Raw genomic sequence first — 21,317 nt, forward strand, 5'->3', positions numbered from 1 at the left:
ACCCTCGGCGTCCTTGATCTCACCATTCTCTCCCACGGTGAGACCTTTCAGGGTGTCAAGCGAGTAACCCTTGGTCTCGTCGACATCATCCTTCAGCTCGCTAATAAGGTCCGCCTGGCCGATAGTCTCATTGTCATCGTTGACAATCTTTCCACCTTCTTCGATCTTTCCGCCAACAGCATCCTCACCACCTTCCGTGACACGGCCAAGGAGGTTGCCATCAGACCCCTTGATCTCACCACCTTCGCCGACAGTGAGACCCTTCAGAGTGTCAAGCGACTGACCTTTGGTCTCCTCGACATCATCCTTCAACTCGCTAACAAGGTCCGCCTGGCCGACGGTCTCGTTATCATCATTAACGATCTTTCCACCTTCTTCGATCTTTCCGCCAACGGCATCCTCACCACCTTCCGTGACACGGCCAAGGAGGTTGCCATCAGACCCCTTGATCTCACCACCTTCGCCGACAGTGAGACCCTTGAGGGTATCAAGCGTTTGACCCGTGGTCTCGTCAACATTATCCTTGGCTTCGTCAACAGTACCCTTCAGCTCATCCGTGAGCTCAGCCTGGCCGATGGTCTCGCCAGCGTCGTTGACGATCTTTCCGCCCTCCTCGATCTTTCCACCGACGGCGTCTTCACCACCCTCGACGACACGACCGACAAGGTTTCCGTCGGGTCCTTTGATCTCGCCGCCATCAGCGACTGTGAGACCCTTCAGGATATCAAGGGGTTGATCTTTGACTTCGTCAACAGTGTTCTTCACCTCATCAGTGAGTTCAGCCTGACCGATAGTCTCGCCAGCTTGGTTCACGATCTTGCCTCCCTCCTCGACTGTTCCGCCAACGGCTTCCTCACCACCCTCAACAACCCGACCGACAACATTGCCGTCAGGGCCGGGGATCTCGCCGTTATCCTTGACGGACAGACCCTTCAGAACACCAAAGGGCTTAGACGCAATGGAAGGAACACTCTTCACCGTAGAGGCAACTCCGCTGCCAAGACCACCACCAAGCGACTTCAGCGTACCAAAGAGACCCCCACCACTGCCTCCAGCCTGGCTTTCGCCCGCCTGGGAAACACCATCGTCGTCGCGCTGTTCCGTATCAGGCGTCTCCTTTTGCTGTGGCGTAGGCGTAGCAGGGTCCTCCTGGTCCTGGTCCTGGTCAAGTTCCTGGGCCTGGCCCTCAACACCTTCCTGGACTTGGTCCTTCTTCTCCGAGACGTCAGGTGCCTGGTCCTGGGCCTGGCCAGCCTGGCCCTTTACACTCTCGACGCCCTCCTGTACGTTCTCTTGAGCGCCAGAGGCAGCTTCCTTGGGGTTCCAGTCGGGGAGTTCCTGCTGGGAGGGGGCGGCACTAGAGCCGGAGAGCTTTCGCTCGGAGCCGGCGTTGGAGCGCTGATCTGATTTGGCGAGGGGAGACCACATTCTGTATAGGGCTTCGATTATCTGGTCGATGAAATCCGTTATTGATGGTTATTTCGTGGGTAGCGTTGCCTCGTTAGGTTGGGTGGTTTGTAGGTATGTTCGTGAGGTAGGTTCGTAAGGTATAATAGTCGTAATATAGTACAAGTAGAGTAGTATCGTTATTATAGGTAGCAAGGTATAATAGAGTAGAGCGTAGTATAGAGTAGAGTAAAATAGTAAGGAATATAAATCTGATCAAAAAAAATCACCTCATCCCGGATCATCATCCCCCTTAAATAACCACCTCACCACCAAAAATCTATACATAAAAACCTGTATACAAGCATCATCCAGGTTATGTCACAACGACATCACATCCAGCTTGCCATAACCCCAGGCAGCCGCGCTAACGGCCCATCAGCCGATTTCAGACCCATCAGATCTCCCCAAGCCCGCATCCCTGCAAGCCACAGCTGCACCATAGAGAGGTGAGGAGTCGAGGACCAGACAAGGACCCAGTGGGCGGCGAGGGCCGATTAGGTGTGCTGCAGCGGTAACCGTGCAGGTCGGTGGGGAATGGGGGAGGGACTGAATCGCCTAATCGAATCGGCTTGCATTATTGCATTGAAGAGTCAGAGCATTGGCCATTGGGGCATGGAGAGAGTGCAATGGCTGGCCCACTATGAGGCAGGTCATAAAAGTACTACGTATACCTCTACTCTTATTCCTAGGCACTAGTGTCAAGAAGGCAACTATAACGTAGCCAGAGACGAATTTTTGATCAGAACCAGTAAACTTCAGAGACTACTTACAGGACTAGTTTAAACGGGTTTCTCCCGACCCGTGGGCGAGGGCACGAGAGGTACGTAGTACTTCTAATTACCACGGACACAGAAGTCCTGAATCAGGGCAGGGACTGAGCCAGAACCACGCATAGAGTACCTTCGACCTACGTACCCCCGGAGCCCAGATTGCCAAAAGACATTGCGTCAACGTGCAGGGGTCAGCTAGTCCCAGTCCAGTCCCAGTCCCAGTTAGCGCAGGGCTATAATCTCGTACCCATGGTCATAGTCCGCATCGTGCATTACATTAGTCGCCGGGCCCCGCTGACCCAGGTTGTGATCGAATATCTTACTTATTTTACTACACTCCTACTTTATGTAAGGTTTGCTAGGTGACTGGGTGACTTCTCCGGGCGGGTACGGGGTGTGTGATTGAATTGACAGAACAACGGTTTCTCCACTGGCACGAAGTCTTCGGCCGAGCTGAACTTTGATTCTTGAAGTTAAACTGGGTTGGAGTGGCTGTGCATTTTGCATATCATGTACTACACTGCATTGATTATTGCATAACCTCTGTGGTTTTCTCATTTCTGATTTCCCATTTCTGAGGATGGGGCGGGACCACCACCGACCTACCAACCCTCGATCGCCTAGAATGAGATCATCCCGCCACTGCACAGGCCATCGGGCTGGTCAATCCTTCGGGCTAAAACATAAGAGGTAAGAAATTATGTCGGGGGAGCTTGGGATCTGGACGTGACATCCTGGTTGATTGATTGATTGCTGGTGTGGATGGTCCAGGCCTGACTAGGTGGTTTTGGTGGTGGTGTACCTGGATGACGTAGGTTGGTTTATTGATGGATGTTTGGGGAGGGGAGACTTCATTTATATTAAGTGGTTATAATTGGGTTTATTATTACTGCGATGGCATTTCAGGGTGTTGGGTTCTAGAATGTTGAGTTGGTGGTGTAGCTTGGGTAGTTGCATGGCATTAGCTTCGATCAGATCTATACAGCTGGAGCTGAGCTGTCGTGGTCTAGCCCGCCTTGTTGAAGGTATAGTATAGAGTCGGCAGTGTCAAAGTCAGAGTCAGGCCAGTGCAGTGTCAGTCAAAGTGGACAAGCAGGTTGTCTCAACACCCTACGGAGACTTTACCACCAATCACAAAACAATGTCTACCGATCCATTGTCCGTCTACTCCACAGCCTTTCACGACAAGGTCTTTTATCGGTACGCCGTTGCAAAGAGCCCACATCCTTCGGCCGAGTCTGACGTCAGTGCGCTCCCGTCAGTCCCCATTTCAGGCTTTTAGGGCACGGCAATACTACTTCTGAGACGTGAGACGGTGAGATCAATCTCCTGTACCAGCCACCATGGCGTCGGTTATGTCACTTGCTAAACTTGTTTGAGAAAAATGCTTGTCTATCATGACTTGTTGCATGGTGATGTTGAAGGATGATGTGGCTTGACTACCTACTTTTTAGTCTGGCTGACGATGGTCGTGCAGGGTGCAGCTAGGTGGGCGTGGGGAATGGGATTGGTTTGCGTTCGCGATGGGTCTATGCAAGATGCGATCGATGGCTTGGAGTGCAGTGCAGGGTAGGTTCTAGAATTTGTGAAGGGGTCTTTGGGGTGTATCCGGATTGTTCGAGGTTGGAATTTTGTTGTTTGGGTGGTGGTGTCTAGACCGCAACGTGGGAATATATATAGAATCGTTGCCGCGAGGGGAACATGCCATGGGATTTGAATACGATGCTCGTGAACCTGGTCAAAACTTAAATATCAGCCTTTCAATGCGTGTATTCTGTAGCTGTATTACATCATCCAGAGTCTCCTGCCACACAATGGTGTAACGCCACAAGATATTAGAATTATGCTTTCATCGAGGTTCTCAAAATATTATGGGCGCATTGCTGGAGATGAACGCCGCTTATATTGCTCTAATCTAGTGCTTTATTCAACAACAGGCAAGGTGGCCGAGCGGTCTAAGGCGCGCGGTTAAGGTACTCCAATAGGCGAACCTCCTCTTGTATCACAAGTTTCCGCGTCATTAATTTGGCGTGGGTTCGAATCCCACCCTTGTCATTCTTTTTTTCTTCCTTTTTTTGTGGTAGTGCCAATACTACTGTTCTCTGCCCGGCCCTAATTTTCCAGCCATAGAGGGACTCGTGTAACTTGTGTTGGCTAGTGGCTGGGAAGTTACGATGGGCGCTCCTTCCGCCTCTGGTAAACAAACATCAACACCACGCGAGCTAAGCGGGGTTCCTTTCACTTGCTCACCTTACCTCTACTGCACCTTCCATAATTTCTCAAAATTTCGCGGGTTATCTAGGTAGCTCCTTACCCACCGTCAGTTCGGGCCTCAATACTGCGATCAAAATGGAGAACCTCCCCTCAGAGCTACTGCTGGAGATATTCAGCTACCTGCCCTTCGTCCGCAAACATTCTCTCCTCTTCGTCAGCCACAGATGGTTCGAGCACCTCAAAGCCGGCGTATGGAAAGAGGTCTACGATCATCGCTTGTTGAATGTCACTCTAGATCGCCGCCAGATGTATGCCTCTACGGTTGAAGCGCTCACCTTGACGAGCCACAAGCCAAACACACACGAGGAACTACAAGGACTGGAGTTCACCCGTCTCAATACCCTCATATGTCAGATCTCTCTAGATCGTTTCGAAACCTCTTTCGATACTTCGTGCTTGGTGACATACCTGGTGCCTTCTTTGAAGAGCGTCACTCTTGACCTAGTTGCGGACGCGGACCTGCTGGATCGCCTTGCTAATAGCTGCAACCTCCGCCACATTGCCTTTGACCTCCGTGCGAAGCGTGTATCAGAGGACTCGGTTCTGGAATTCCTTGAAAGATGCCCAGGCATAGAGCACGTTGGCTTCTACAATGGCCATGATTCTTACACCTCTGATAGTTTGTATGACGGCAATTTCCCATCGAGGATTCTCGGCCAGCTCGCGATGCAGCCAAGCTTACGACAGATTGACTCCCACCACGCTATCCACGGAAGCACAATTGATACCGCAGACCTATCCTCTATTTCACAGCCATTTGCATCAATTGAGCGAATCGAGACCCGGGAGTCGGCTTTGCCAAGGTTCTCAATGCTCATTGCAGAATGTCGAAAGGTTGACGAGCTCCACGTACAAATTGACCCCAAAGCTGGACTAGCCGCATCTAGGGGCAAAGCCTCTGCCATTCCTGTCTCGACTGGACCACGGCATCTGAATATTCGACGCTAGGGACTCCCCTTTGTGTACCCTTGCTACATCACGGGCTTTGGAAGCTTTGCGGATCTTAAGAGTCTATACATTGACGGTCGAGACATCACATTCAAAGGACGCCCATTTAACCCCCATGACTTTGCAGTTCCGGTCTCAAGACAGGCCAATTTAAGACGACTAGTTCTAGATTGTCCCCAAGGGAGCCTCACGGCAGGATGTCTAAAAAGACTTGCGGAGAGCTGTCCACTTATCGAAACCGTCGCGATTCCTTGGTTGCAAGTCGATATCAGCTATTTCGTACTTTCTCCGGTACACCAAGAACTGAATCCTACATATCGCGAGGGGCTGCAGCCATTGCTACCCAGGTTGAAAGAGATGAATGTCAACAATCTGACCTCGCCGACGGTTCCAAATTGTGATGAAAGTGCTTCAGTACTTGGAGTACTCTTTCCAGAGGTTATTCGTGTTGGAATTAATAAATTTCTGGGTGGTGCGTTGGGAGAATCGAGTAGGCTGATTGAAGCGGCGTGGAAGGAAATGCGTGCGAAAGAAGAGAGACCACTTGAACTTGGTTGGAAACCGGATCTTTGGTAACGTTTGTTGTAAATGTAGGTCCATCAACATTGGTTAGACAGACGATTCTGCATAACTTAGTCTTGTGAGGTGATCTCCTGCGTCAGGCACCAAGATCTAGACTGGCCGGCGCATTCTGCATTATTCGCCTCCACCATTCACCAAGTTTATACAGAATCTGTTTGGATATAATAGCCGCCCCCATTGCAATATGCCGGTCTAGTCTCATGTCCAAGATCACGGACCGTTGAAGTTGCCGGTCGCCACTGGGGCACCCTCGCTACCAGACGGAATTCGCCGCGTTGATCCCAGACGCCAGCAAGCCTCACTGCAGATGATTGAAGGAGAATAGAAGACCCTGTGAGACATTGTCAAAGAAAGCTAGTTAAACAATCAGGTGTGACAGCAGCAGGAGGCGCTGCAGAGTCTGGGGAGAGAGTCTAGATTGTGAGATGGGACTATGGGAGCCCCTGACTTTGGCGGACATTACAGTGCACGGTTTGCCCTCTGGCTTGATCGCGCAAAGAAAAGAAACGAACTCGGAGATGAAAAGGGGCTGCCATCTATCACATTTGATTTCGTATATTTGCTGAAGAATTTTCTTCTGTTTCTGTTTCTTCAGAATCATGGTTGTTGTTGAGTTGCAACTTGTTACTTAAGTGAACAGTGTCCAGTGGTTCGTTCTATGGTCCGTCTAGCCCACCACCGACAAACTCGCCTCTTCGCACTGCAAATTTCAATTTTTCCTCGCTCGATCGCCACGGCCCCTGGTTTGGTTCGTCAATTAATAAGATCCGACTGCCTAGGAACAGGAAAGGGTTTTCATCGCAAGGTGGGCGTGTCTTTATCGCTGGTGACCTCTCCGTCTTGTCTTCAAGGCAGCAGTAGCCAATATAACCGCTCTGGGACGAATTCGCCGAGAACAAACTTGTCACTTTCACCTCCCCCTTCTCCACCGTGACCACTTCTCCGACTACTGCGACCGGAGATTCACCTGCGAAAACCTTCCCAAAACCTCTTTCACAAACAAACAGCAGCCGATCGCTTGCTGCTCTCGTCGCCGCCATGTTCGAAGACTTCTCCTTCACTTCCCCCTCCTCGTCCCGCCCACCCCGCCTAGCCGCCGACGACGACAGACTCATGAGCGACAGCGACGCCCTCATCTCGCCCATGTCCTCGCGATGCCCGTCTCCTCGATCCTTCGCCGCACCTAGATTCCCTCGTTCGCGATCGTTGTATTTCCGTCAGCCTCAGCACCAGCAGCAGTCGCAAGCGCCGACCTCCGTCCCGTTCTCCGCGTACGATGGCCACAGGTTATCGATCGGGACATTGACGAAGAAACTGCACGAGCATTCGATCCAAAGCGCGACGGATAGAATTGGACGGGCACATTCGCAGGCGCAGGCACCGCCGTCGCCTACGTCCCCGACAAGACCAGGCTCGGCCTATTCGTCTTCTACACACTTTGGCTCGCATTTCCCGGGCTACGTCCTTACTCCCCCGGATACGGATCTCGATGACGAGGGCTACGCGTCCCCCATTTCACCGTCTACTAGTCTCTCGCCTACGCCGCAGTCACCGTCCCTAATGCCCTGTCCGACCTCCGCGCCTGCGCCCGCTCCCGCCCAGCTGGGACCGCCTTTCTGCGAGACCGACCTCCCCCTCCCCCTCCCCCCCCCGGCCGCAGGCTCACAAGTCCCTGATTACACCACCCTCCGCACCCACCGCCAGACCATCTCCCGCCTACAAGGCCAATACCAGTACTCACCCCAAGATATCGAATCGATCCGCCGCGCGCTCCTGAGCGCAGCAGACGACGAAATGAGAAGGTGTAATGCTGGTTACTTGGCGACTGAATCATGCCACCCTTCGTCACTCCCGCCGTCTCAGGAAAGACGACGGAGGAGGACAGTGTCTTTGCAGAGGTCCAGGGTTCGATCCCCTGTTAGTCCCGAGCCTAGCCTCGGCGGACCAGCTTCAGGCTCGGGCGTTGGTGATACCGGAAGACGCAAGAGCGTTTGTATTCCTGGCACGGGATCGGGGTCGAGGATTGGAAAGCAGTATGTTTCGAGTTCTGAGCGGGATCAAAGGGATCGCGAGAGGGGAAGAAAGAAGAGTGAGGTTGCTGGGCTGAGGAGGAAGAGTGTTGTTAGTGCGGCGCTGGCGAGTATGATTGAGAGTGAGGAGTTGCGTTAGTTGGAGATGAGATATCTTCCTGCGCGATTGTCTCTTGGTTTCGGTTTGGTGCGGTGTTTATCACTTCGTTCTTGTTTATATCTTCTATCTGCATTGCATTTGGGTTTGGGGCTTGAGGCTTGAGAGAAAGCAAAGAAGGAAGAGATGGAGATACCCTTCGGTTTGGTCGTCAATTGTTTTTTGCATTTCGGTATCGCATCATGTATATAGGTATATATAGACCAGATTGATTGACCTCGATTCAATCTAGGTCAGAAAAAGAGAATTCGAAAAAGAGGTCTTCCATACTTCTACTACAATCAATTCCTCGAAGCTATTTCTATAGTTTAGATCCGAGCTCCATAGTTATGAAAGGGTCAATCCAAGCCCCAGCCCCCATCCTCATGCCACCTAACATCCTAATCCAAAGCCAAAGGACAACTTGTCTTCCCCTCAAGTTTCATAATAAACTTAACAACATTGAGCCCTCTGACATCAATCTTCTCTTTCAAGATACCTAGGTAAAACATCTATCAAAAAGCCCTCACAACTACAACTTCTCAGAACGAAGCGACTGGCGCGCACACCACAGGTATCATCCCCACAGCATAGTCCTGGAAGACGCAAGTTACCTGCCTGTAGTCCGGGTCCTACCCCGGGCAGCCTCAAATGATATGGAAACAAAAAGCACAAACCACCCCTTCCATTCCTCGCTATTACCCAATTTATACGAAGTACCAAATATCAGTTCGTACCTATCTGAGGAAGGAGCGACTAACCCCGGCCCGCACCAAGATGGGGAAGGAACGAGCTGTGAACTGACGAAGTGGGAAGGCGCGATCCTCCCCGTCACAGATCGCTCCTTCCTTTCGCGACGTGAGTACTTTGTAACTTGAGGAAGGAGCGACTGACTGAGGCCTCGCAGCGAAGGAAGGAACGATCGATGGTCCGCGGTTTGGACGAAATAGGAAGGTGCGGTTCGAATAGATCGATGCCTCAGGTACCTACTTCACCCGTAGTTCGTTACCTAGGGCTTTTAGCCTTCTGGTAGAATGAAGATCTGCAGGGCCTAAGGAAATGGTTTCATTCGGTTTCTAGGGCACGACAGATGAATGGGAAAAAGTGTAACATAGATTCAGTATGTAAGTAGCTTGGTGATGGTGACTTGGCAGATACCGAAGCAGCCCTCGTAACGCCCCGTGTATTTACAAGGATTCTGGAAGACGAAGCTCAACGATCACGATACCATCGGTAAGGGTACAATAAAAAGAGCAACGAGGGGTCCATTTCGTGCTCAAATGACTTTCTACAGAGGGGCAAGAGAATGCAAAGAATCTGAAGAAGGTAAAGTCCACGCCATCCATGGCGCCCGAACAAATGAACTCCATTCAGATCGGTCAACGATCTTTTTATACAATGTACCTAGAAACGAACATAGAATATAGGAGATAAAAGATGCAGAGAAAAAAAAAAAGAAAAAGCGCCCGCTACGCTATCTAGAAGAGAAGAAATAGAGAAAGAAAAGAAAGTATCAAGTCAAGTGTGTCAAGTACCAAGCCGGTCAAGACAAACTCGGCCGCGGAAACGTCTTCCGCCGAAAGTTCTTCGCCATTCCTCTTAACCTCTTCAGCGGCGCAGACGCAGTCGCTGCCGCAGCAGAAGGCTTAAACGAGAAAGAGGTAGGCGAGGGACTGAAGTTGCGAGTTCGAGATTGTTCTTTGCGGATCTTAGATCGTTTTCGGAGGGGTGGGTGGTCGCTGTAGATTACTGCTGTGGGGTTGTCGGCTCCTTTGCCTGGTAGAGGGAGACGATTGATATCGATGTCGTATAGTGCGGCGAGATGGATAGGGTCGAGGGTGTCGAGGTGTGGATGTGGGTTTTGGCTTGTTGAGGGTAGAGGAGGAGCAGGAGCAGGTGATGGGTGGCATAGATAACCGAGTTCGTCGTCGTAGATGGGGGGTCCTGGTTCACCGAGGTCGGTGTCATTGTGCGCTGTCCATGGTCGTACCATGGACAAGGGTCGAGATAGGGGTCTGACGCTCGTGGAGCGGGAATAGATAGATTCGTCGTCTCTTTGCTCGAGTCGTTCGGAGATGGATGGCATGCAGCGGTGGGGAGAGTCTCCGACAAGGTCATCGTGAGCTTGTTCTTCGATGGGGATTATTTCATTTTCGAAGGTCTCCTCGCTTGGGTCTTCTGGGATAACGTTGGACCCGTCACTGCTATGGAGGTAGGAGTCTCGCTTGTGGTGGCTGTCTACATCCTCAATGTAGGAGACGATGCGCGCAAAGTCGAGCGATTCATGCGGATTAAGAATCTCGAATGACGTGCCCTGATGTACTACAGTAGCCGTCACGGGCGGTTTCCTCGCCCGTCGGGTTTTGAACAAGACTGAATCTGAGCGAGTCCTGCTGTGGCCGTGGAACTCGACGATATCCGGGGTTTCCGGGTCGGGGAATTTCTCCAGTCGATCGCGGAAGGTGTCCTACATGGTCAGTTGAAGGCGTCATATGATCAAAGAGCGACCTACCAGAAGTTTACATGGGCTCTGTTTGCCCGTCAAGCCCTCAAAGTGGCTCGCCACTGGGGACAATGGGTCTAGTAGGGTTAGAAAAGTTCTAGCAATGAGACGATAACAACAGGCAGACTCACAGCCATACCCGTCTAGTGACTCGGGAAACTGCTCACTCAAAGCACTAGGTGAATAAGACGGTGACAATGGCGGCGGGGGACTCGCCGTCGTCGATCCAGGATAATATCCATATCCAGAGGGGCTCGGAGCCTGAACGATAGTTCCCATCTGAGCAGGCGTCGAAGCAGGAGTTGAAGCTGAACTCGACTGGTTGAGATTCTCGTTGGCGTTTTTACGCCGTAGCGTCTTTCCGGATCCTTCCTGGCTTGGGATCTGGCCGTCAAGTAAACTGGGAGTGGTACTGCCGTTGATAGAGGCCAAGCCAAAGGAGAGCGACTTGCGGTTATTCTCAATTGACCTGCGGTAGCTATGGAGCGAGTAGCCGCTGGGCGACTCAGTCGGGAGGGTAGTAGAGCACCTAGGGAGCGAAGGCGAGCACCCAGTCGTCACCCTCAAAAGCTGCGGCTCGCTCTTGGAAGGAGAATCGAAAGCGAAATCAAAGCCAGTAGTTGGCGGCGATAGTGGCAGCGGCGAGGGCGACTTGGCCCTCAGATGTAAAGAGAGCGAGTGATGGCGAGTGGGCCAGACCTCGCATTTTGCCTCCATGATAGACTAAGTGACACAGCACAAACGACAGAAACAGAGTTCAAGGGGCGGCAGTCTGAGTTCTGATACGTAGACTCTCATTGACGGATAACATATCATATCATATCGGATCCTGGCACCGGCTGCACAAGGTTGACTAGCTGGTGTCTCATCTCATCCTGTATGCGAAGGAAGGGCCTGAGCGATGCTGCGTTGTCGTTGGAGTAGATGGAGTATGCAGGGCCGTTGGGGGATAGATAAGTGGATTAAAGTCGAGAAGGACAGGGGAAGTAAATAAGCAAACGAGTGGCTGGCAGAAGGATAGAATAGAAGAGAGATTGAGAGTGACATTGACAGAAAAAGAAAGGAAGAGGTAGAAGTCGAGAGAGAAGAATAGAGAGAGAATAGAGAGAAGGAAGTGCGACGTCACAATGCTCCCCACCACTACACCACAACCACCACCACAACTCCATTACATTCCAATCTCCTGCAAATCTCAGCGATCACCAGATCCAGACTTCAGAAAAACCTTGGGCACCCAAACGTGGCTCCAACTCCCCCCCTCGCATCCCAAAATATCTGTTTCAGCCCTTCCCACCTCTTTCTATGCCTCCTGATTCGTCCACGCGCCTATCCTGCACGCAGCCAATAGTAAAGCCTACGCCCGCATTCCAGCGCTCTGTGTGGCGAACTGGTTTCAGTCTTTCCCTGCTGGACGTGTCATGCAGCGGGTTGCAGAACAGTTCCTGGCCTTGGTCTTTTTAGTTTACGTTTGTCGTGGTGTTGTGCGTTGGCATCTTGGCTGGTGGCTGGCTGTGGGTTCCTGGACCTTACTGGTCACATCCTGTTCTTACCTGTCTCCCCCAGGGCCTCCACTGGGCTTACAATAATGCCTATAATGATTGAATATGATTATGATTGAGCCTCATCTCACATGCAAGCTGCAAACACTTCCAACTCCTGAAATGCTGATGAATAGACCATAAACAATTCATCTGTAGTCGTGTCTGTCGTAGTAATCATGTCCAAGCAAACAATAAAATCCGTCCGGCCGCATTTATTATTCAATCTCATGGTCGGCCTGTAAGAAAATGAAGAAAATGAAGATCAAGATGCAAAAATCGCGATAGGGGGAATCTTTGATGAAAAATGGCTGTAGTGTAGTCGTCAAATCAAATCTAATGCCGTTTGTATTTCTGGAAATAACCGTCAGCCGTCTGTGCCACTGTCTGTGCCTGTGCCTGTGCCACACCACCACGACTGTTTGGCCACCAGGGGGAAAGATCCGAGCACTTACGTCTTCAATTTTACGGCGATTGCCGGGGTCCAATGAATTCCCTGCTCCCAGCAACGTCTGTCCAACCGCCTTGGAGATCCCAATCGCTGGTCGCAAGACAACCGTCGGCGCTCGTTTCAGAACTGCCTTTGCGGCAGCCTTAGCGCTACCACTCTCCTGTACATCTCCCGGCATAGCGATGATTGCATCGCGCGCCAGGAGCAGATCGCGCTCCAATCCCCTGAACCCTCCACGAAGACCCTGCACTACCCCGAGTGGCTGATCGGCATAAAGTGAAATTTTCCTGGTTGCTTCATCTTCGTCGATCTCGTCTTCGTCGGCCCCAACGGGCTGTCCAGACGGCGTGTTGAAGAGCTCTTCGGCGCCTTGGAGTACTGTTTGGGTTCCTATCGCCAGCTTGGCACCTAGTTTGACCAGCTCATTGGAGGTGGTCTTGCCAAATGCGAAGGCTCCTTTCTGGATACTGCGAACGATACGTCCGTCCTTCCGGTACTCCCGCATGGGAACCATGACCAAATCCTTCACGCCGCTTCCCACGTTGACCAGAGGCCTGATGGGGGCCAGACCGGCGAGGATGCCCGGAAGCTGATGTTGTTTGATCTCCGGCATCCACGTATCGTTCAACGTCTGGCCGAGCTTGTCGAACCCGTCGGCTCCGTAAACGATCACCCGTTTCAGCACCATGTCGGCTTCCTCCAGGATGATAAAGTTCATAAACTCGGTTGTGCGACCGGACCTAAGGCCTGCATAGTCCACGCGTTTCGGCTTAAAGTCGAGTTTGACGGGGACGGCATTGACCTCTGATCGTTGCAAGTAAGGTCGCTCCTGCGGAGTTTCAGACGGGGGGACCGAGTCATCTCGGAATTCGAAGAATCGAGTGAGGAAGTCGAGGGCATCCTGATCAACGTGCAGTCGGAGAGGAAGCACGGTCACCTTGAGAATGAGCTCTGATGCAGCCAGTTCTGAGACAGGCTTCACTGTCAAAATCTCAAGATGCACCATGCTGGTTCCGGCTTCCTTCTCGCCAGCCTCACGCATGTATGTGGCGAACTTCTTCCATGTGGATGTCGGTATGTGGTCGAAGATAACCAACTCGTTAACCCGAACATCAAGGGAATTCAGTGTCTCTCCAGAGTTCGGCGGGAAAACAACCAAGTCTGCACAAATACCCTTGAGCTCAAAGGTCATCTTGTGGGCCTTGCTTCGCGAGAGACGCAGCTTCTTTCGTTTGACACCAGGCGAGGTGTTTCGCTTGATCGTAGTGGCTGTACTTGTAGTCGCATAACTGCCAGTCTCGCTGATGACATCGTCGATATTGCGATTGATGCCGTCACGCAGCTCGCTCGGATCTCTGTTGGCGGGTATACCAATGTACACCGAATTGAACAAACAGTCACCAATGACATCTTCCTCATCCTCACCAAAGCCGGGAGAAGCCCTGTCATTGGCACGGCGCTCCGCGGCTTTCTTCTCAACATCTTTGACAGCCTGAGATATGGTGTCCCTTGTCCGCGGCCAATCGTACCCATCGAAAAGGTTCCATATCACATGTGCATCGCGAACCCTAACTCTCAAAGGACTCTTTTGCAGCTTGGTGTTGTCTGCAAGACCATAAGTGTTTTGCGTCGAATCCCACCTATGTGCTGTGCCTCCCACTGATGATTTCTGCATGAAGTGGTCGTCCTGGAAATCGAGCTCGGACAAGCTGGATGACACATGGTACTGTGACTGAAATTTGCCGTTGAAACTCTCTGCGCCAGACGCTGGAATTCCCGGAGAGTCGAAGTCGGTAACGTACTCAAGATCTTCTGGTTCAGGAATATCAGCTGCGTCAACAACCTCACTTGAGGCATCTTCGCCGCCCGTAGCGAAGGCATCGCCGGTGAAAGATTCTAGCATATTCTGAATGGGCACAACTTGAGTCCGGTACTTCTCCATGACACTGGGCGGGCTTGGAGGCTGCAGTCCATTCAATATGCTGATTAGAGTCTGTGTCGAGTCGGCGCAGGTCTCAAGTATCAGCAGGTCGTCCCTGATCTCGACATCAAGAGATTTCGTCCCGTCGTCGCTTAGGCGCATGATTTTGACAGTCGCGGTTGCCGAAGATATTGACGAAACTGAAACATAGCCCATATCCAAAAAGGTCTGAACCTGAGCAGCCTGTAAAGTTGGCCTGCGTCGGGGTGAAGGTGCAGCGGTGTCGAGGTTGGCTAGATCGTCAATTATCAAAATAGATGCCTTCTTTAGATCCAGAGTGGCTTCAGAAGATGCAAGGTCGTGGATAGCGCCGCTAAACTGAGACTGAGTGAGGACCACAAGCCCTCTTGCGGCGGTTCCACGAGGGTTGAGGCCAATCACAGAGTCTAGCAAGTCAACTGACAATTTCAAAGGCTTGACTGGAGATGAAGGCCTCTCCTCCTTGGAAGATTTCCGCGACGGTGGGTGCAGTTCAGCAATATTTGCCAGAGAAGTTGCCATGTTGGCAGCAACATCGCCAGATTCCATCTCGTCACTTATGCCGAGGAGTGCCGTGATAGCGGAAACTGTATACTCGACGCGCAGGTTGTGCAGTTTCACCTTGATTGTGGGGTCCATCTCATCAGCAATGAAGCGGACCATCAAGACTGGAATCGGTTCTGGCATCGAAGGTATTGCTTCTCCAACAAGCTCCTCATCGTCATTTCTGACAACATTCATTGAACCGAGCTGAGCTGCTATGAGAGATGGAATGCTGATATGGGCTGCCTCGGCATCTTGAAGATTCACAGTAATGGTACCAATCATTCCGTCGAGGTTCAGTTCGGCTTCCAGATCCCGAATCAACGCTAGGGTTAGGATACCGGGGCGGTCATCTTCAGGCAAGTATTTGGCGACGGTTGATAATCTCCCGAGTTCCTCCCCTAACTGCTGTAACGGGCCTAGATCCGGTCGGGTGACCTCAACCTTCGCTCCATTGACAGTAACGCGAAGAACTGATCCCTGTTTCCGTTGTCGGAGAAGCGTGCCTATCATGATGTCGTCTTCTTCACCATATCTAGCCTTCGACGGGGTTATGAGGGATAATAGACGATCGAGATCCTGGTCTGTAGGGGTGTACAGGTACTCCACGCGGATGACATTGAGGTTGATATTGATCGGTGCGTCTCTCGAATCGTGAAGAGAAAATGGCCCGTCGAGCCATACCTTGTCAATTGAGAGCCCTACATAGTCGGACCTACTCACTATCTTGGCGGCAGTCGATCTTAATGTGAGGTAATGGCTTTCTCCTGTCACGTCCAAGGCAACTCCACCGACCCTTGCATTGACGCCCCAAGCTACGCTTGCAGCCTGGTATTTGGACGAAGGTGGAGGTACGCCCTCGAACCGAACGCCACGTTTTGGTGCATTTTTCTTGGGCGTCTTGTTGCCTGATAGGGATGATATTGAACTACCGAGTTCCATAATGGTGCTTAGACCACCGAACCAGCCCAGCAGCTCCTCTAGTCGAGGAATGTTGAGATTGACATGGAGTGGGAGTGTGGAAATAGTAAACGTGGCGGACTCTTGAGTCTTCTTCAATGAGAGGGAAATGTCGTTGCCAACGGGAGCTAAGATGTCCCTGGTGGATTCCCGCATCTTGAACTCATCACTGAACGATATCAGGTTTTCAGACGCAAAGCCTATGGTAAACTTGGATATCTCGGCAGAAAACCTTGTCTTATCTTTGCTGCCTGAGAAATGTGCTTTCAGACCAGAGGCTGTAGTCTGTAGGACAACATCATTATGCAGGAAATCCAGGAAGCTAGCGGGCGCCTCTTGTTTCACAGGTGGAAAAGCGTTCACAGGGACGTTCTCAACGAATTTGATAGCCAGTTTCCCCAGCGTAAGACTGAAGGGCTGCGGGTCTTGAACATCCTTTTGAGGCGCTTTGTCTTTTGTGTTCGCTTGTCCATTCCCACCAAAGGCCTGGAGAAAACGTTGGCCAAATTTCACGGCTAACCACCCAATGGCAATATCAAACTGAATTTCGATTGAAGATACTTCCACACGAATATCATGTTCAATACTGGATGCCCCGCGTCCGTGCTTGGTGTCGAATTTTTGCTTAGGTTCAGGGTAAGCCAAGTCGATCGACTCCCGGCGAGTTCGTAAAGGGAGAGGGGTCTTGCCGAAAGAAACTGACTTTTCTGGAGTCTGAGAAGCCTCCAGATGAGCGGTTGAGTCCTCGGGCTGATTCGTCCCTTCGGAGTAAATTGACGCGGATAGATCTGGATGCTCTCCTTGCTTAACGGAAGGTATCCATAACGTTATCCGGTCAACATGGAGGAACCGTTTTGCAACATCCGCAGTTTCAGATGCGAACCGTGCGAGGTTGTGGTCAGTCGGCTCGGAATCGGCATCAGAGGATCTATCAAAGCTCGCATGGCCGAGAGGAAAGCTTGCCTCGTAATCCGTAGGCTTAGGTGTCGATACAGGAGTCGGTTCTTGGTCATCTCCGAAGAACTCTGCCGCGCTCCCTGTTTGATCTGCAGAACCACGATGATGATTGTCCACACCAGTCATCGTCGCTTCTGGTGACTCCCACCCACCGGGCATATTTGGCATGAAACTCCGTGAGTTAGAACCATGGCTCATAGCGCTCATGTACATGCTTTGTGCTTGTTCACTGGAAAACAGTTTCGACTCCGATAGGTCATCGTTCAGAGAACTTGAAGCAGAGCTTGAACTACTAGTTGCGGTCGACAATGTTGGTCTGACGGGAACCGTTGGTAAGTGGTTATCTGAAATATCCTCAGGGTGCATTAAATCCGGCATCGATGACAGATGAGCGTCATCCTCGTCCAGGGGATGTGGCGTTGGAACATCTCGAACATTAGGTTCTGAAGCCGCTGTAGCACGGTTTATATTGGGTATTGAACGCGTAATGTCATCCCGAAGGACTTGAGAGCCAAGACCGTGTAACCGTGGCGTGCTTGTCTCGGGTTCAGGTTCGTCAAAGTACTCAGGCGGAGGATCATCCAATTCATCAAGATCATCATCGTGGAGCTGAGAATCAATCACAGAGTCAAGATATGCGGGATTGTCCAATAGTCTTTCATCGTCCGACAAAGTTTGCGAGTGTTCAAGATAACCATGACTTCTAGTTTCCTCCGTATCGGCGTCAGAGAACCGACCGTCATATGTGTAAGCTGACTCATAAAGTCTGGAACTATCATGCTCAGTATGAGGCGGGTCCATAATTTGTTGAGAGGGTTCAAAGATAGTGGACGCCATCATAGCGTGGGAGGAGCTAGACACCGAAGAGGGCGCACGGGGGATTGATGAGGTGGGACTCGATGCTTGACTTGATTTCGAAGGCAAGTTTGTAGACGGCGAGCCAGGAGCGGTGAAACGAGAATAGTTCGAAAAGACTATAGGTTCAGCGACGAAGGCCAAGTCGACATCGGAAAAGGAAACAGGCCGTTTGCCCATATACAGAGAGTGCTCATCAGTAGGAGAGGTCGTGACCACTGCACCAACACTGGCTTGGTGAACGCTGAAAAGGGCCGAAATCAAATCAGGTTTATCCTCAGGTTGTCTCTTGGATGAGCCGTCTTGTTTCGTTTCCATATCAACTCGAAGTGATACATCCTCAATCTGAAATTGCAAGCGATCCGCAATCCCTTTCAAGAATGCAGCGATGAAGCTGGGCAAAGAGATCGACTCGTCTCCGAGACCAAGTTCTTCCTCATCATCACTAATCGACGCCGTAGTCCGGTGTAGTATTTCGGATCGTGAAGAGATGGCGGCTTGTAGTTCTTCTTTCTCCTCCCTCGGCTCGGTCTGGAGAAATGACTCGGCAAGGTCTGTAGGATTCGGTATTATTGTCTCCTGGCCCTCGAAAAGCCTATCATTCACAGTACATGCATCTTTCTCCGAGGGAAGCCGCAGGTGTGCCTCAACCCCACTGACCTCGCATATTATTCCACTGCTGTAAATGTCGGCCGGTACTGTGAGTCTGAGTAACCGGACCCGGGCGCCGAGTAATTTGCTAGATGCCGGGAGGTTAAGAAGTGTAGCTAGTTTCTAAAGCAAATGGTGGTTAGCACCGGGTGCCGGCGGTCAACAGTATCAAAATGCGGGGAAGACGCAATCACAGTCACTTACCTCTAGTCGCAGACCGATATCTCGAAGCTCGACGGTGCTCCGCTGTCCCCAGCGGATACCGAGACTATCGGGATCGAGGGCCTCGGTATCGATGAACTCAAGACGCGAGAGCGCATATTTGAGCAAACGCTTTTGGAATATCCCAGGGAGCCACGAAGCCATGATGGGCGGTTGAGAGCCGACGGGGGCTCAGTCAGAAGACATTAGATATCATGAGAACGGGATCATAATAAAGAAAAGATGAGAAAAAGAATGAAGGTCAGAAAGGCGGTGCAAGAAGAAAGATAGAAATTCGGAGAGGCGTTCCTCCAAAGAGAGATGGGCGGAAGGACGAACTGAGTGCCTGTTGGAAATGACGTTTGGGGACCGAGGCGCTAGTGCCTGGTGAGCTGATAGCAGTCAGGCGGATTAAGGCCAAATCAGAGCCTGATAACGCAATCTTGATGATCTGGACATCTCCATGGACATATGGTTTTGAAACACATTTCAGTCGCTTCTCAGGGTCTTTTGTTTAGGTCTGAGAACCGTTAATATGGGCTCAGACCTCGAGCACTCTCACCACCAAGACCACGGACTTATGCGGGGAGATAAGCAGCTCCCAATCAGATCATCAGATGGATTTGTGCTGAGGAGTGACTAAGCTATGCACGATCACAGTCAGTAGTCACGTGCTGACGGGTATATTATTGCCTTAAGGCATGAAAGGACTGGTGTCGATCTCAGAGCGGAAGCGGGTAAAGATCAGGTGATCATCTCCCGACCAATGACAGCAACCGCACACAAGCGAGCCCGCACATCGACGGAACGAAAAAAGAGCATCTCGATTCCTTCATCTCCTCGACAGTCGACAACTTCAGCCAACACAGCCGAACACCCTTCAGTGAGTGACATGCGCCTGCACCCTATATTATTGTCGGATTCATTTCTCAGCGAGAAATTTGCATCTAACCTTTCTCCTTTTCGCAACAGAAATGTCCAACGTCCAGACCGGCAAGAAGCAGCGCTCGGCCATCGCCGACGTGGTGACCCGCGAGTACACCATCAACCTGCACAAGAGGGTATGTTGAAGAGCGAAATCCGTCATTTCCTACATTGCGGTCGACGTGCAATCGATCAAAAATCTGCAATCTGCGATACTGCGAAAGATGGGGTTGAAATATACCCTCGATCTACCGTGAGGCTTGGATGGAGAACACAATACAACGCACAACAGACAACAATGCGAACCAGCGAACAAGCATACGACTTCCTTCACATGAGCGGTGGAATCCCGACCTCGCGTGGGAAGAAGAGCATTTCGCAGTCGCAGTCGCAGTTGCAACTCAGATCAAAGCCACCCATTACAACCCGGTACCAAGAAATTGGGAAAAGGAATTGGATGGATGAGCATCATTTGGTCGTCCCAACCAGCAAAAAAAGAAAACGAATTAGTTTTATGAAGTCCACCTCATGGCCGCAAACGCAGCACGCAAGAAAAAGAAAATTTCAATTTCTTTCACATGGCATTCGGGCGGAAGACTGATTCTTCTTTTTTTTGTATCTTATTAGACGCACGGTGTTTCCTTCAAGAAGCGTGCTCCTCGCGCCATCAAGGAGATCCGCGCTTTCGCTACCCGCTCCATGGTACGTTTACTCACCCTCTTGCATCCCCTTTCTCCCCCACCATCAACCTGGTTACTAACGACATGTGTTTGTGTGCTCAGGGCACCACCGACGTCCGCCTCGACCCCCAGCTCAACAAGAAGGTCTGGGAAGCCGGCATCAAGGGTGTTCCCTTCCGCCTCCGCGTCCGCATCTCCCGCAAGCGTAACGACGAGGAGGGCGCCAAGGAGAAGCTCTACTCCTACGTCCAGGCTGTCAACGTCAAGGAGCCCAAGGGTCTCCACACCACCGTTGTTGACGAGGAGTAAACGCGCTCTTTTCGCGCTGGGGTTTAGTGTTGGTTGATACCAAAGTTAAAATGAATAAAATGGGTCTTTGATGGCACTTTTCTTTTTCTTCTCGTATTTGCTTTGTTCGCTGGTAGATGTAAATGGCTTTCGAACTTGTAGTTTGTCGGTCCATGTCGGTCCATTAAAGAACTCGACCCTACGCTGTAATACTATCTCTTCTTGGAGGAAACATGAGTAAGATTGAGAAATCCTTGCTTTTTGCTTTTAACTATCAACATTACCAGGACCAGGACCAGCACCAGTACGATAACGTACCATGCCACAAAGCACAAAATAAGCCCACTAAGCTGAACTCAACTAACTATCGTATGTGATGTGATGCTCTAGAAAAAAACTGAAATAACTAAAACATGTGTATTGGAACTCGAAAGCAAAGAAAAGCAGAACTCCAAAGGTATGCATAATAGCGGCATGCTCGCCTAGCCTGTTCAGAAGACAATGAATAGAACGAAGAACAGCGAAACAGGAAGAACGATCCAAAATCAAAGACAAACAAGTGCAAGTAGGTAAAGCGAGATAATGTAGGGTAAGTAACAGACATGATATGATGGTAC

General features: G+C 51.0%; 6 protein-coding genes and 1 non-coding gene across 7 annotated transcripts in view; 4 read left to right on the plus strand and 3 right to left on the minus strand.

Moving 5' to 3' along the window:
• Nucleotides 1-1,693, minus strand: part of BDV14DRAFT_93678 (LEA domain protein) — a 4,086-nt gene extending 2,393 nt beyond the window's left edge. Inside the window, exon 1 of the mRNA XM_073777892.1 lies at nucleotides 1-1,693. Within this exon, the coding sequence (XP_073626036.1) occupies nucleotides 1-1,428 (1,428 nt within the window). The 5' untranslated portion in view covers nucleotides 1,429-1,693.
• A 2,462-nt stretch (nucleotides 1,694-4,155) lies between these two features.
• BDV14DRAFT_t99 lies at nucleotides 4,156-4,274 on the plus strand. Its single transcript has one exon. It is a non-coding gene; the product is annotated as a tRNA-Leu (tRNA).
• Nucleotides 4,275-4,568: 294 nt separating this feature from the next.
• BDV14DRAFT_202116 (F-box protein) lies at nucleotides 4,569-5,441 on the plus strand (the record flags this gene model as incomplete). The annotated part of the gene is made up of 1 exon (XM_073773928.1): nucleotides 4,569-5,441. The coding sequence occupies one exon, from the start codon at nucleotides 4,569-4,571 to the stop codon at nucleotides 5,439-5,441; it is 873 nt and encodes a 290-aa protein (XP_073626037.1).
• A 1,401-nt stretch (nucleotides 5,442-6,842) lies between these two features.
• Nucleotides 6,843-8,315, plus strand: BDV14DRAFT_93743 (uncharacterized protein). The gene has a single exon (XM_073777894.1). It carries the CDS (start codon nucleotides 7,062-7,064, stop codon nucleotides 8,190-8,192), a length of 1,131 nt encoding a protein of 376 aa, XP_073626038.1. The 5' UTR covers nucleotides 6,843-7,061; the 3' UTR covers nucleotides 8,193-8,315.
• A 985-nt stretch (nucleotides 8,316-9,300) lies between these two features.
• Nucleotides 9,301-11,409, minus strand: BDV14DRAFT_210076 (oxidoreductase, short-chain dehydrogenase/reductase family; the record flags this gene model as incomplete). The annotated part of the gene is made up of 5 exons (XM_073775801.1): nucleotides 9,301-10,656; nucleotides 10,702-10,769; nucleotides 10,824-11,068; nucleotides 11,141-11,188; nucleotides 11,222-11,409. The coding sequence occupies 5 exons, from the start codon at nucleotides 11,407-11,409 to the stop codon at nucleotides 9,733-9,735; spliced, it is 1,473 nt and encodes a 490-aa protein (XP_073626039.1). The 3' UTR covers nucleotides 9,301-9,732.
• A 1,157-nt stretch (nucleotides 11,410-12,566) lies between these two features.
• atg2 (putative autophagy regulatory protein Atg2) lies at nucleotides 12,567-18,973 on the minus strand (the record flags this gene model as incomplete). Its single annotated transcript, XM_073771445.1, has 3 exons — nucleotides 12,567-12,629; nucleotides 12,686-18,730; nucleotides 18,812-18,973. 3 exons carry the CDS (start codon nucleotides 18,971-18,973, stop codon nucleotides 12,567-12,569), a joined length of 6,270 nt encoding a protein of 2,089 aa, XP_073626040.1.
• Nucleotides 18,974-19,267: 294 nt separating this feature from the next.
• BDV14DRAFT_93858 (60S ribosomal protein eL31) lies at nucleotides 19,268-20,945 on the plus strand. Its single transcript, XM_073777895.1, has 4 exons — nucleotides 19,268-19,691; nucleotides 19,742-19,869; nucleotides 20,360-20,434; nucleotides 20,515-20,945. Exons 2-4 carry the CDS (start codon nucleotides 19,783-19,785, stop codon nucleotides 20,719-20,721), a joined length of 369 nt encoding a protein of 122 aa, XP_073626041.1. The 5' UTR covers nucleotides 19,268-19,691; nucleotides 19,742-19,782; the 3' UTR covers nucleotides 20,722-20,945.
• Nucleotides 20,946-21,317: the final 372 nt, after the last annotated feature.

This window comes from Aspergillus stella-maris (assembly GCF_047715825.1).
Source record: "Aspergillus stella-maris strain CBS 113639 unplaced genomic scaffold BDV14scaffold_44, whole genome shotgun sequence".
NCBI lineage: Eukaryota > Fungi > Ascomycota > Eurotiomycetes > Eurotiales > Aspergillaceae > Aspergillus > Aspergillus stella-maris.